We start from the raw sequence: 12,892 nt of genomic DNA, 5'->3' as shown, positions 1-12,892 counted from the left end.
GAAAGCCTCGTTGCATGCTGGGACAGGGTATCGCCCCCCCGCCCGCTCCCAACTCACAGTTTGAGGGTCATCTGCAGGGCACAGCCAACCCCAAATGTATTGGGATGAGGAAAGTTAATGAAACTTTATTATTTTGAGTTTGCTCGGTGCTTATCCTTGCTTTTTTTTTTTCATTTCTTTTTCAAGGCATTCTTCCCGAAAGGTTGGCCAGAAGGAAAGGGGACGTGAAAGGTTGGCTAGAAGGGGACGTGAAAGGTTGGCCAGAAGGAAAGGGGACGTGAAAGGTTGGCCAGAAGGAAAGGGGACGTGAAAGGTTGGCCAGAAGGAAAGGGGACGTGAAAGGTTGGCCAGAAGGAAAGGGGACGTGAAAGGTTGGCCAGAAGGAAAGGGGACGTGAAAGGTTGGCCAGAAGGAAAGGGGACGTGAAAGGTTGGCTAGAAGGAAAGGGGACGTGAAAGGTTGGCCAGAAGGAAAGGGGACGTGAAAGGTTGGCCAGAAGGAAAGGGGACGTGAAAGGTTGGATAGAAGGAAAGGGGACGTGAAAGGTTGGCAAGAAGGAAAGGGGACGTGAAAGGTTGGATAGAAGGAAAGGGATGTGCGTACAAGGCTCTAAAACCCAATAGTATTTAAACAGAGGACACAAACACAGATACACACACGGGTCTTACCTGCTAGGTCTTCCTTGGATGAGGCCATGCGCGGGGAGCCGTGCATAGGTTCAATCTTCAGAGAAAGCCTGCAACAACACAACCATGTGGTCAGCAACCGGAGGACACTCACTATTCATATACCTCAAATCCACTGCTTGAGTCACTCACCATAGCTTGTGATATCATAGCTTTTGAATGAGCCCTATTTATAAGCCCATAGCAATGGATAACAATGTCTCCCCTTTCAGTAGGAGTATTATATTAATATGTGTGACAGAAATCCTTGCCAGGGGGAAATGGATGATAAAAGTCAAAGCAAAGCTTGTGTTTTATTCTATTACACAATCTGAAAACAAATGAAATGTTTGGAGTTTGCTAAAAAAAACAAACAAGTGGGGTCTCTGTCAGAAGAGGAAGAAACTCCTCTTTGCCACATGTGAAGGCTGTAACTGGAACGGGACGCTTCAATTACATTTTTGATCAAATGACCTCAACAAAAAAAGTAGATCCTATCACTTCTGGATTTTATATACTTCATCTTCATACTACCAACATATTTTACATACATGAAATACTAAAACTAGAAACTATTGGAAAAAGCAGCAATCATATAAGAATATAAACTTGATTCTTATCAAAACATCATGAGATATATATAAATAAATAAAAAAGATTTAGCAAAAGTATTGTTAATTAGCATATTCTGTAAAACAAACAAATGTTTACTTTAATATGCAGAAAGTACAATCCACATTTACCATCATTTGAATGTAGTATCATTTAGTTTTTAGAATTTTGAAGTAAATACTAATTTGGTCATATTTCCAGCAACATTTGAAATACACAAAAAGTGATTAAATGCATTGATCCTGGGAGACAATGACCAAAAATATGGCTTAGTTTTCTTCATTTACTTAACCCACTAGTGAAACAATGGGATTGTTAGGTTACTGCATGGTCCGAACTAGAAGCACAAGCATTTCGCTACACTCACGTTAACATCTGCTAACCATGTGTATGTTACAAATAAAATTTGATTTGATTGGCAGGGTCTAGGGCAGGATGGCTCAAAAATCATGCCCAAATAATCCTCAAAGTCACTTTAAACCAAATGTTATAGCAACACAAATACCATAAGTTGCACATATAGAGTATTGGAGGACATTATAGGAAATCTGGTATTTATATAATATTACCTGTAGAATAACAAATTTTTTCTGAGAATACCCACCAATACAGCACAATGTATACATTGAGGGTAGCTGGTTTCTGGATTATAAGTCTACCTAGTATTCATACCACTGACTGATTTATGAGCGGTTTTGACTGCAACTAAGCATATCTGTAAGGTCATCTTTTATTTTGTACAAAGCGATAACCAGTTATAACCAGTTTTAACCATAGACGAGTAGATATGATACTCCATCTCTTCAGGTGATCTGTCTAACTGGTAAAAATCACTGATACAGGTTCCCCTCCACCCTATGGTGGTATGGATAACTTATCATGTCTCCAGAGAAACCTGGATTCAAATAAAGGTCCTATTTATCCAATTACTATAGGCGGAATTAGGTGTTTTTGTCTGCTATTAAAATGGCGCCACAGGACTTGCATTTTTAAAAAGTCCATATTGATAGAGACACATCCATTATTTAGATTTGCGAAGAAGTTGATTGACAAAGTAATGAACAATTTGAATAAACCACCTTTGGGCTATGGTAAAAAAAAATATGACTCTGGGGTCAAAATGACCCAAGTCGGTAGTATGAGGGTTAACATGTTCACTCGGTGGGTATACAGAAGATAATTTGCTACCAATCCTATACATCCACTTGGGAGGTATTTAAAGGGAGGTATTTAAAGGGAGGTATTTAAAGGGAGGTATTTAAAGAACTTACTGAGCCATTAGACCATGTTAGGGTTCTATGACAGGTAACATCAGCATAACAAAGCTAGAGGGGAAATGGGGTAAACATTGCTGCTTTTGACTCTCCTTTTGGGCGATTTACAAAATGTTCCCCTGTGGTTCAAGATACATTAACCCCCGTCATAGCTGGAGCTAAACACGCCCTCACAGGGGTAAATGGTAGAGCTAAACGCTCCCTCACAGGGGTAAATGGTGGAGCTAAACGCTCCCACACAGGGGTAAATGGTAGCGCTAAACGCTCCCTCACAGGGGTAAATGGTGGAGCTAAACGCTCCCTCACAGGGGTAAATGGTGGACCTAAACGCTCCCACACAGGGGTAAATGGTAGCACTAAACGCTCCCTCACAGGGGTAAATGGTGGAGCTAAACGCTCCCTCACAGAGGTAAATGGTAGCACTAAACGCTCCCTCACAGGGGTAAATGGTAGAACTAAACTCTCCCTCACAGGGGTAAATGGTAGAGCTAAACGCTCCCTCACAGGGGTAAATGGTAGCACTAAACGCTCCCTCACAGGGGTAAATGGTAGCACTAAACGCTCCCTCACAGGGGTAAATGGTAGCACTAAACGCTCCCTCACAGGGGTAAATGTTAGCGCTAAACGCTCCCTCACAGGGGTAAATGGTAGAGCTAAACGCTCCCTCACAGGGGTAAATGGTAGAGCTAAACGCTCCCTCACAGGGGTAAATGGTAGAGCTAAACGCTCCCTCACAGGGGTAAATGGTAGAGCTAAACGCTCCCTCACAGGGGTAAATGGTAGAGCTAAACGCTCCCTCACAGGGGTAAATGGTAGAACTAAACGCTCCCTCACAGGGGTAAATGGTGGAGCTAAACGCTGCCTCACAGGGGTAAATGGTGGAGCTAAACGCTCCCTCACAGGGGTAAATGGTAGAGCTAAACGCTCCCTCACAGGAGTAAATGGTAGAACTAAACGCTCCCTCACAGGGGTAAATGGTAGAACTAAAAGCTCCCTCACAGGGGTAAATGGTAGCGCTAAACGCTCCCTCACAGGGGTAAATGGTGGAGCTAAACGCTCCCTCACAGGGGTAAATGGTAGAGCTAAACGCTCCCTCACAGGGGTAAATGGTAGAACTAAACGCTCCCTCACAGGGGTAAATGGTAGAACTAAAAGCTCCCTCACAGGGGTAAATGGTAGCACTAAACGCTCCCTCACAGGGGTAAATGGTAGAGCTAAACCCTCCCTCACAGGGGTAAATGGTAGCGCTAAACGCTCCCTCACAGGGGTAAATGGTGGCACTAAATGCTCCCTCACAGGGGTAAATGGTAGAGCTAAACGCTCCCTCACAGGGGTAAATGTTCGAGCTAAACGCTCCCTCACAGGGGTAAATGGTGGAGCTAAACGCTCCCTCACAGGGGTAAATGGTGGAGCTAAACGCTCCCTCACAGGGGTAAATGGTGGAGCTAAACGCTCCCTCACAGGGGTAAATGGTGGAGCTAAACGCTCCCTCACAGGGGTAAATGGTGGAGCTAAACGCTCCCTCACAGGGGTAAATGGTGGAGCTAAACGCTCCCTCACAGGGGTAAATGGTAGAACTAAACGCTCCCTCACAGGGTCCCGTGTGGCTCAGTTGGTAGAGCATGGTGTTTGCAACGCCAGGGTTGTAGGTTCGATTTCCACGGGGGACCAGTACGGGAAAACATTTTTTTTTAATGAAATGTATGCATTCACTACTATAAGTCGCTCTGGATAAGAGCGTCTGCTAAATGACTAAAATGTACATGTAATGTAAATGGAGGCACTAAACGCTCCCTCACAGGGATAAATGGCAGAACTAAACACTCGCTAACAGCGGTAAATGGCAGGACTAAACGCTCCCTCACAGTGGTTAATGGTCAAACTAAATGCTCCTTCACAGGGGTAAATGGTAGAACTAAACGCTCCCTCACAGGGGTAAATGGTAGAACTAAACGCTCCCTCACAGGGGTAAATGGTAGAACTAAAAGCACATGTCAAGGGAATTCAATGAAGATCGTATGGCAAACAAAGCATAAACAATTTGATAGGAAGGCCTGAGGGGCACAACTCGGATGTTTGTCGGACAGAAGCTATCCAGATAAACAGTCAGTGTCGTGGGTATAAACAACAACATGTGTGGCCAACCCGTGGTTCAGCGGTGACACCACAGGCTCTTCTGTTACGACGCAACGACCTAGCCAAAAGGGTGCACCGTAAACTCAATTCAGAGCTTTCCACCGCATATCTGACGTTTACAACTCTACTAGATTATCACTACTGGAATGGTGTTGATATTGACAGGTCCAGAAATACAGATAAATCACTTGTTAGGTGCAGATGACTTCCTGGTTAGGGACATTTCAGTGAAGAACTACCGTAACGTGGGTCCAAATGAGGAAGGTTTCAATTAGTGAAGTGAGAAAAAGCAGCTCTTAAAAAAACAACAATCTGCAGTTGTTACATACATTTTTTGGGGGGGGTTTATAAATTAAAATTATACAGTACGTACCCATTGGTTCTTGAAGAATATAACTTATGAGCTTAGTACAACTGCCGTACCCCATCAGAAGCCAAAATATAAGCTTTGTTATAAAGTAAACATAGTTAAAACTAAAATGTTGGTCTCAAGGATGGTCAGTCCTTGCATTCAGGGGCTTTGTTATCGTTTCAACTGCTGATTGACGCTTTATAAAATCACACAAATATCAAAACTATCCATGCCGTTTCTCCCGGAGTAAACAGTACATTTCTGACAAATGCATTTGTATATATTAAATGAAATAAAACCCAAACAAAGCATGCTGATAACAGACAAACACTAACAGACAAACTAAATTACAGACAAAGTCTTTGTCAGTTAGTCTTTGTCTATCAGTTAGTCTAACTGACAGACAAACTAAATTACAGACAAAGTCTTTGTCAGTTAGTCTTTGTCTATCAGTTAGTCTAACTGACAGACAAACTAAATTACAGACAAAGGCTAACTACTGTATTGTCAAGGTTTAACCCCAAAAACTATTTTCAAAAAGTATTTTGGGCTGCCTGAAGAACTCATAACTCACTGGATGTAGTTTTGCCAAAAGCACATATTCACACTAACACAAACACACAGTAATGTAATTAAACATGTGCGTGTGTGTATTACCGTCAACTGGGGGGGGGGGGGGGGGGGGGGCCAAGCTGGGGCCAGTTGTACTGTTAGAGGGGCCAGTTACATTAGACGTTATTGTTGTCATATCGTTTTCTTCACTGCATTGCAGGCATTAGCAGGCAAAAGACCATGTTCCGCGTTGCCACTGTCTAATAACGGATGTAAAAAAAGAACGATAGCAAAAATTTGTTATGTAAAAATGTGTTCATACTCCACATTTAGGGGGGCCACAAGGTGGTCCAAAATTGTTGTCACAGGGGCACTGCCCCCCCCCCCAGAACTGCTAGTGATTACAGTAAGACCCAGCTCTTCTGGAAAATACAATTATTTCAATCAGGTTGTTTTTGAAAGTGGGTCATGACGAATAGTTGAAAGGAATTCTCCTCCATAAAACGTTGTATTATAGTTAATGCTGTGACAAACAGCGCATTAGGAAAATATTCAGGCCCCTTGACTTTTCCCACATTTTGTTACGTTACAAAAAAAAAAAAAAAACCTGTCCCCATAATGACAAAGTAAAAACAGGTTTTGAGAAATGTTAGCAAATGTATAAAAAATAATAAAAATAAGAATGAAAATAAGAATGAAAATAAGAATAAATAAAATATCACATTTTTGGACACACCTACACATTCAAGAGGTTTTTCTTTCTTTCTATTTTTACTGTCTGAACCAGACCACTGTAACCTGCCCTGGGTTCAGTCTGAACCAGACCACTGTAACCTGCCCTGGCTACAGTCTGAACCAGACCACTGTAACCTGCCCTGGGTTCAGTCTGAACCAGACCACTGTAACCTGCCCTGGGTTCAGTCTGAACCAGACCACTGTAACCTGCCCTGGGTACAGTCTGAACCAGACCACTGTAACCTGCCCTGGCTACAGTCTGAACCAGACCACTGTAACATGCCCTGGCTACAGTCTGAACCAGACCACTGTAACCTGCCCTGGCTACAGTCTGAACCAGACCACTGTAACCTGCCCTGGCTACAGTCTGAACCAGACCACTGTAACCTGCCCTGGGTTCAGTCTGAACCAGACCACTGTAACCTGCCCTGGGTTCAGTCTGAACCAGACCACTGTAACCTGCCCTGGGTACAGTCTGAACCAGACCACTGTAACCTGCCCTGGCTACAGTCTGAACCAGACCACTGTAACCTGTCCTGGGTTCAGTCTGAACCAGACCACTGAACTCCTCCACAGTCTGAACCAGACCACTGTAACCTGCCCTGGCTACAGTCTGAACCAGACCACTGTAACCTGCCCTGGGTTCAGTCTGAACCAGACCACTGTAACCTGCCCTGGGTTCAGTCTGAACCAGACCACTGTAACCTGCCCTGGGTACAGTCTGAACCAGACCACTGTAACCTGCCCTGGCTACAGTCTGAACCAGACCACTGTAACCTGTCCTGGGTTCAGTCTGAACCAGACCACTGAACTCCTCCACAGTCTGAACCAGACCACTGTAACCTGCCCTGGGTTCAGTCTGAACCAGACCACTGTAACCTGCCCTGGGTTCAGTCTGAACCAGACCACTGTAACCTGCCCTGGGTACAGTCTGAACCAGACCACTGTAACCTGCCCTGGCTACAGTCTGAACCAGACCACTGAACTCCTCCACAGTCTGAACCAGACCACTGTAACCTGCCCTGGGTACAGTCTGAACCAGACCACTGTAACCTGCCCTGGCTACAGTCTGAACCAGACCACTGTAACCTGCCCTGGCTACAGTCTGAACCAGACCACTGTAACCTGCCCTGGGTTCAGTCTGAACCAGACCACTGTAACCTGCCCTGGGTTCAGTCTGAACCAGACCACTGTAACCTGCCCTGGGTTCAGTCTGAACCAGACCACTGTAACCTGCCCTGGCTACAGTCTGAACCAGACCACTGTAACCTGCCCTGGCTACAGTCTGAACCAGACCACTGTAACCTGCCCTGGCTACAGTCTGAACCAGACCACTGTAACCTGCCCTGGCTACAGTCTGAACCAGACCACTGTAACCTGCCCTGGCTACAGTCTGAACCAGACCACTGTAACCTGCCCTGGGTACAGTCTGAACCAGACCACTGTAACCTGCCCTGGGTACAGTCTGAACCAGACCACTGTAACCTGCCCTGGCTACAGTCTGAACCAGACCACTGTAACCTGCCCTGGCTACAGTCTGAACCAGACCACTGTAACCTGCCCTGGCTACAGTCTGAACCAGACCACTGTAACCTGCCCTGGCTACAGTCTGAACCAGACCACTGTAACCTGCCCTGGCTACAGTCTGAACCAGACCACTGTAACCTGCCCTGGGTACAGTCTGAACCAGACCACTGTAACCTGCCCTGGGTACAGTCTGAACCAGACCACTGTAACCTGCCCTGGCTACAGTCTGAACCAGACCACTGTAACCTGCCCTGGCTACAGTCTGAACCAGACCACTGTAACCTGCCCTGGGTTCAGTCTGAACCAGACCACTGTAACCTGCCCTGGCTACAGTCTGAACCAGACCACTGTAACCTGCCCTGGCTACAGTCTGAACCAGACCACTGTAACCTGCCCTGGCTACAGTCTGAACCAGACCACTGTAACCTGCCCTGGGTTCAGTCTGAACCAGACCACTGTAACCTGCCCTGGGTACAGTCTGAACCAGACCACTGTAACCTACCCTGGCTACAGTCTGAACCAGACCACTGTAACCTGCCCTGGGTACAGTCTGAACCAGACCACTGTAACCTGCCCTGGGTACAGTCTGAACCAGACCACTGTAACCTGCCCTGGGTACAGTCTGAACCAGACCACTGAACTCCTCCACAGTCTGAACCAGACCACTGAACTTTCCTAAGGAAAGCAGACCCAGACAGTCTTTTTTCTCTCCCTCAGGACGGAAAGTTACAATGCATTCAAAGAACAGACAGAGGAGGGAGGGATGGAAAGAGAGGGATGGAGAGAGGGAGAGAGGGATGGAGAGAGAGAGGGAGGGTCCAGGTTGGTCAGTGCTGAGGAAAGCAGCAGGCTGAGGGAAGGATGAAGGCATCTGGACAAAGATCAAGGGCTCTCTCTTGCGCCCCCTTTCTCTCTCTGGTTGCTAAGGGACTTTGAGGCTGAGTCGGGGTCACTTCACCTTGGAGGATCGCAGACAACCGTCACTACGGTTACCACATTGGAACCCCCTCCACCGGTCCGGATGGTTACCACAACCTTCACCACAAAACTGCCGTCCCCCCCAAACCCACCTGTCTCCTCCATCCCTCCCTACATTTTTTGGAAATGGGGCCATCCCGTTCTATCCGGCCCTTCATCCACTGTTCCAATTCCACCAACATCTCTCTCACATGCCAGGAGAGTGTCTGATGACACAGAAACCTCCCCAGGCCACATTGAACAGAAAAGTAGACAAGCTGTACTGCAGTGCTGGATATGGGAACCAGGTGTGTGTGTTTCCAACAGCTACGGAGGCAGAGTTACAGGAAGCCATGACAGAAATAGAAGTCCCTTTAAAACAGTGGTGAAGCCTGCTACCGACACGGTGTTCAAACAGTGGTGAAGCCTGCTACCGACACGGTGTTCAAACAGCGGTGAAGCCTGCTACCGACACGGTGTTCAAACAGCGGTGAAGCCTGCTACCCGACACGGTGTTCAAACAGTGGTGAAGCCTGCTACCTGACACGGTGTTCAAACAGTGGTGAAGCCTGCTACCGACACAGTGTTAAAACAGCGGTGAAGCCTGCTACCCGACACGGTGTTCAAACAGTGGTGAAGCCTGCTACCTGACACGGTGTTCAAACAGTGGTGAAGCCTGCTACCCGACACGGTGTTAAAACAGTGGTGAAGCCTGCAACTAACACGGTGTTAAATCCATGATATCCTCATGAAGGCTGAGAAACATTAACATGTCATAACCATATAATTGGAAAACAGGTCAATAGATAGATTTGTACTGTGTACTGTACACAGGAGACCATGGAAAAGGTTGTGGGAAACAAAATATTTTGATTTAAAAAAATATATATATATTCTGCTACACATAAAAAGTTGATGACGCACCACAGCAAAAAAAAAACCCATTGGAAAATAGAACATGAACCAGATGTGTTCCCTGCAGCAAAATACAGCTATATGCACCGCATACATTAAAATACAGCTATATGCACCGTATACATTAAAATACAGCTATATGCACCGTATACATTAAAATACAGCTATATGCACCGCATACATTAAAATACAGCTATATGCACCGCATACATTAAAATACAGCTATATGCACCGCATACATTAAAATACAGCTATATGCACCGTATACATTAAAATACAGCTATATGCACCGCATACATTAAAATACAGCTATATGCACCGTATACATTAAAATACAGCTATATGCACCGTATACATTAAAATACAGCTATATGCACCGCATACATTAAAATACAGCTATATGCACCGCATACATTAAAATACAGCTATATGCACCGTATACATTAAAATACAGCTATATGCACCGTATACATTAAAATACAGCTATATGCACCGCATACATTAAAATACAGCTATATGCACCGTATACATTAAAATACAGCTATATGCACCGCATACATTAAAATACAGCTATATGCACCGCATACATTAAAATACAGCTATATGCACCGTATACATTAAAATACAGCTATATGCACCGCATACATTAAAATACAGCTATATGCACCGCATACATTAAAATACAGCTATATGCACCGTATACATTAAAATACAGCTATATGCACCGCATACATTAAAATACAGCTATATGCACCGTATACATTAAAATACAGCTATATGCACCGTATACATTAAAATACAGCTATATGCACCGTATACATTAAAATACAGCTATATGCACCGTATACATTAAAGGGGCAATCGGCTGTTTAAACAATAACAAAGCCAAATCCCGCCACTGTTTCTGTAAAAAGCTGAGAGATTGAGCTGGAAAAATTGAAACACTAATTCATAGAGCTATGGATGCAAGGACTGACTATCCACAATATCAACATTATATACTGAACAAAAATAAAAACGCAACATGTAAAAATGTCAAAGATTTTAGTGAGTTACAGTTCATATAAAAGGAAATCAGTCAATTGAAATAAACTCATTAGGCCCAAATCTATGAATTTTATATGACTTGGCAGGGGTGCAGCAATGGCTAGGGAGCCAGGCCCAGGCCCAGCCAAACAGAATTCGTTTTTCCCCACAAAAGGTCTTTATTACAGACAAAAATACTCCTCAGTTTCATTAGCTGTCCGGGTGGCTGGTCTCAGATGATCCCGCAGGTGAAGAAGCCAGATGTGGAGGTCCTGGGCTGCCATGGTTACACATGGTCTGAGGTTGTGAGGATTGTTGGAAGTACTGACAAATTCTCTAAAATGATGTTGGAGGCAGCATTCAATTATCTGGCAACAGCTCTGGTGGACAATTCTGCATTCAGCATGACAATTGCACGCTCCCTCAAAACTTGAGACATCTGTGGCATTGTGTTGGGTGACAAAACTGCACATTTTAAAGTGCCCTTTTATTGTCCCCAGCACAAGGTGCACCTGTGTAATGATCATGCTGTTTAATCAGCTTCTTGATATGCCACATCTGTCAGGTAGATGGATTATCTTGGCAAAGGAGAAATGCTCACTAACAGTGATGTAAACACATTTGTGCACAACATTTGAGAAAAATAATATTTTTTGTGCATATGGAAAGTTTTGTGGATTTTTTATTTCAGCTCATGAAAAATTGGACCAACACTACATATTGCATTTCTATTTTTGTTCAGTATAGTTGTATATTTTGAGCGGTGCTCCTAAAAAAGTGTGCAAACGTGTTGTAGAATGTACACCCACCGCTTGCATTCTCCAGGGGAAAGAAATACGTTTTAATGCAGTAGTTTGATTCTCTGAAATGCGATAATTTGAGTGACCTGTGAAGGAACATTTTATATTTGTGCTTTTCTAATAACCAATGCGACTGGGTTCATGCAAGTGATTGATTGATCGTGCCTGGGAGGAATCCCTCACCATCAGTATAAGCAATTTGGAAGTACGCCCAGAACATTGTTTTGAGAATGGAAAGGGATATCTCAGTTTCAAGGTCTCAGCTTGGAAAGAAGAGGCCTCGTGAGGTATTGGTCGGTCACGTGCATGAACCAAAAGTTAATGATGAATTAATTATGAATTCATGTAAATCATGCAAATATAACTTGTCTGTGTAAGCAGTATATAAGAGAACTAACAGGACTGCCCGGCAGAGCTCCCGACCAACTTGTACTATGGTGCATTACTTTTGTTGGAACCTCTCCAGCTTGCTGATAATAAAGAATGATTAATTTAATATTGACTTCAGGTGTCCCTGGTGGTAATTTCAACAGACCCTTCAAAAGTTGTAACACAGAAAAATGGATAAAAGAAGAACATAGCCGTAGGTAATAAATATTCTTCACATTAAAGAGTAATACTATTGCCATGTGTTTTTCATTGAGACAATATTGCATACAGACATAGATATAAGGTTGTCATGACACTGCAATGGTAGCTCATGTTAGGATATGTGAAACAGCCCTCAGAATCTGAAGGCCAATAGATCTGCTGGGGTCCAAGCTGCCCACAGAATCTGAAGGCCAATAGATCTGCTGGGGTCCAAGCTGCCCACAGAATCTGAAGGCCAATAGATCTGCTGGGGTCCAAGCTGCCCACAGAATCTGAAGGCCAATAGATCTGCTGGGGTCCAAGCTGCCCACAGAATCTGAAGGCCAATAGATCTGCTGGGGTCCAAGCTGCCCTCAGAATCTGAAGGCCAATAGATCTGCTGGGGTCCAAGCTGCCCACAGAATCTGAAGGCCAATAGATCTGCTGGGGTCCAAGCTGCCCTCAGAATCTGAAGGCCAATAGATCTGCTGGGGTCCAAGCTGCCCTCAGAATCTGAAGGCCAATAGATCTGCTGGGGTCCAAGCTGCCCACAGAATCTGAAGGCCAATAGATCTGCTGGGGTCCAAGCTGCCCACAGAATCTGAAGGCCAACAGATCTGCTGATGTCCGTGTGCATTGCACCCAGTGTTACATTTAACAAAAGTAACGTGTTACTTTACAATATTACTTTGCATTGTAACGCCTTATATAACTCGTTATGTTATTTTGTGTTACTTTCACGATACATGATCTTTCATGATACATTCACTA

General features: G+C 44.4%; 1 protein-coding gene across 2 annotated transcripts in view; it reads right to left on the bottom strand.

Annotated features, from left to right (window-relative positions):
• The window catches only part of LOC106572010 (ras-specific guanine nucleotide-releasing factor RalGPS1), a 284,633-nt gene that overhangs the window by 29,250 nt on the left and 242,491 nt on the right, over window positions 1-12,892 (bottom strand). For both annotated transcript variants that reach the window (XM_014145707.3, XM_014145728.3), the window contains exon 11: window positions 669-736. In XM_014145707.3, the coding sequence (XP_014001182.1) occupies window positions 669-736 (68 nt within the window). The remainder of the gene's footprint in view (window positions 1-668; window positions 737-12,892) is intronic.

Source organism: Salmo salar, chromosome 01 (genome assembly GCF_965601325.2).
Source record: "Salmo salar chromosome 01, fSalSal1, whole genome shotgun sequence".
Lineage (NCBI taxonomy): Eukaryota > Metazoa > Chordata > Actinopteri > Salmoniformes > Salmonidae > Salmo > Salmo salar.
Note: the sequence above shows the minus strand (reverse complement) of the source record. Positions and strands in the feature narration are given on the sequence as shown.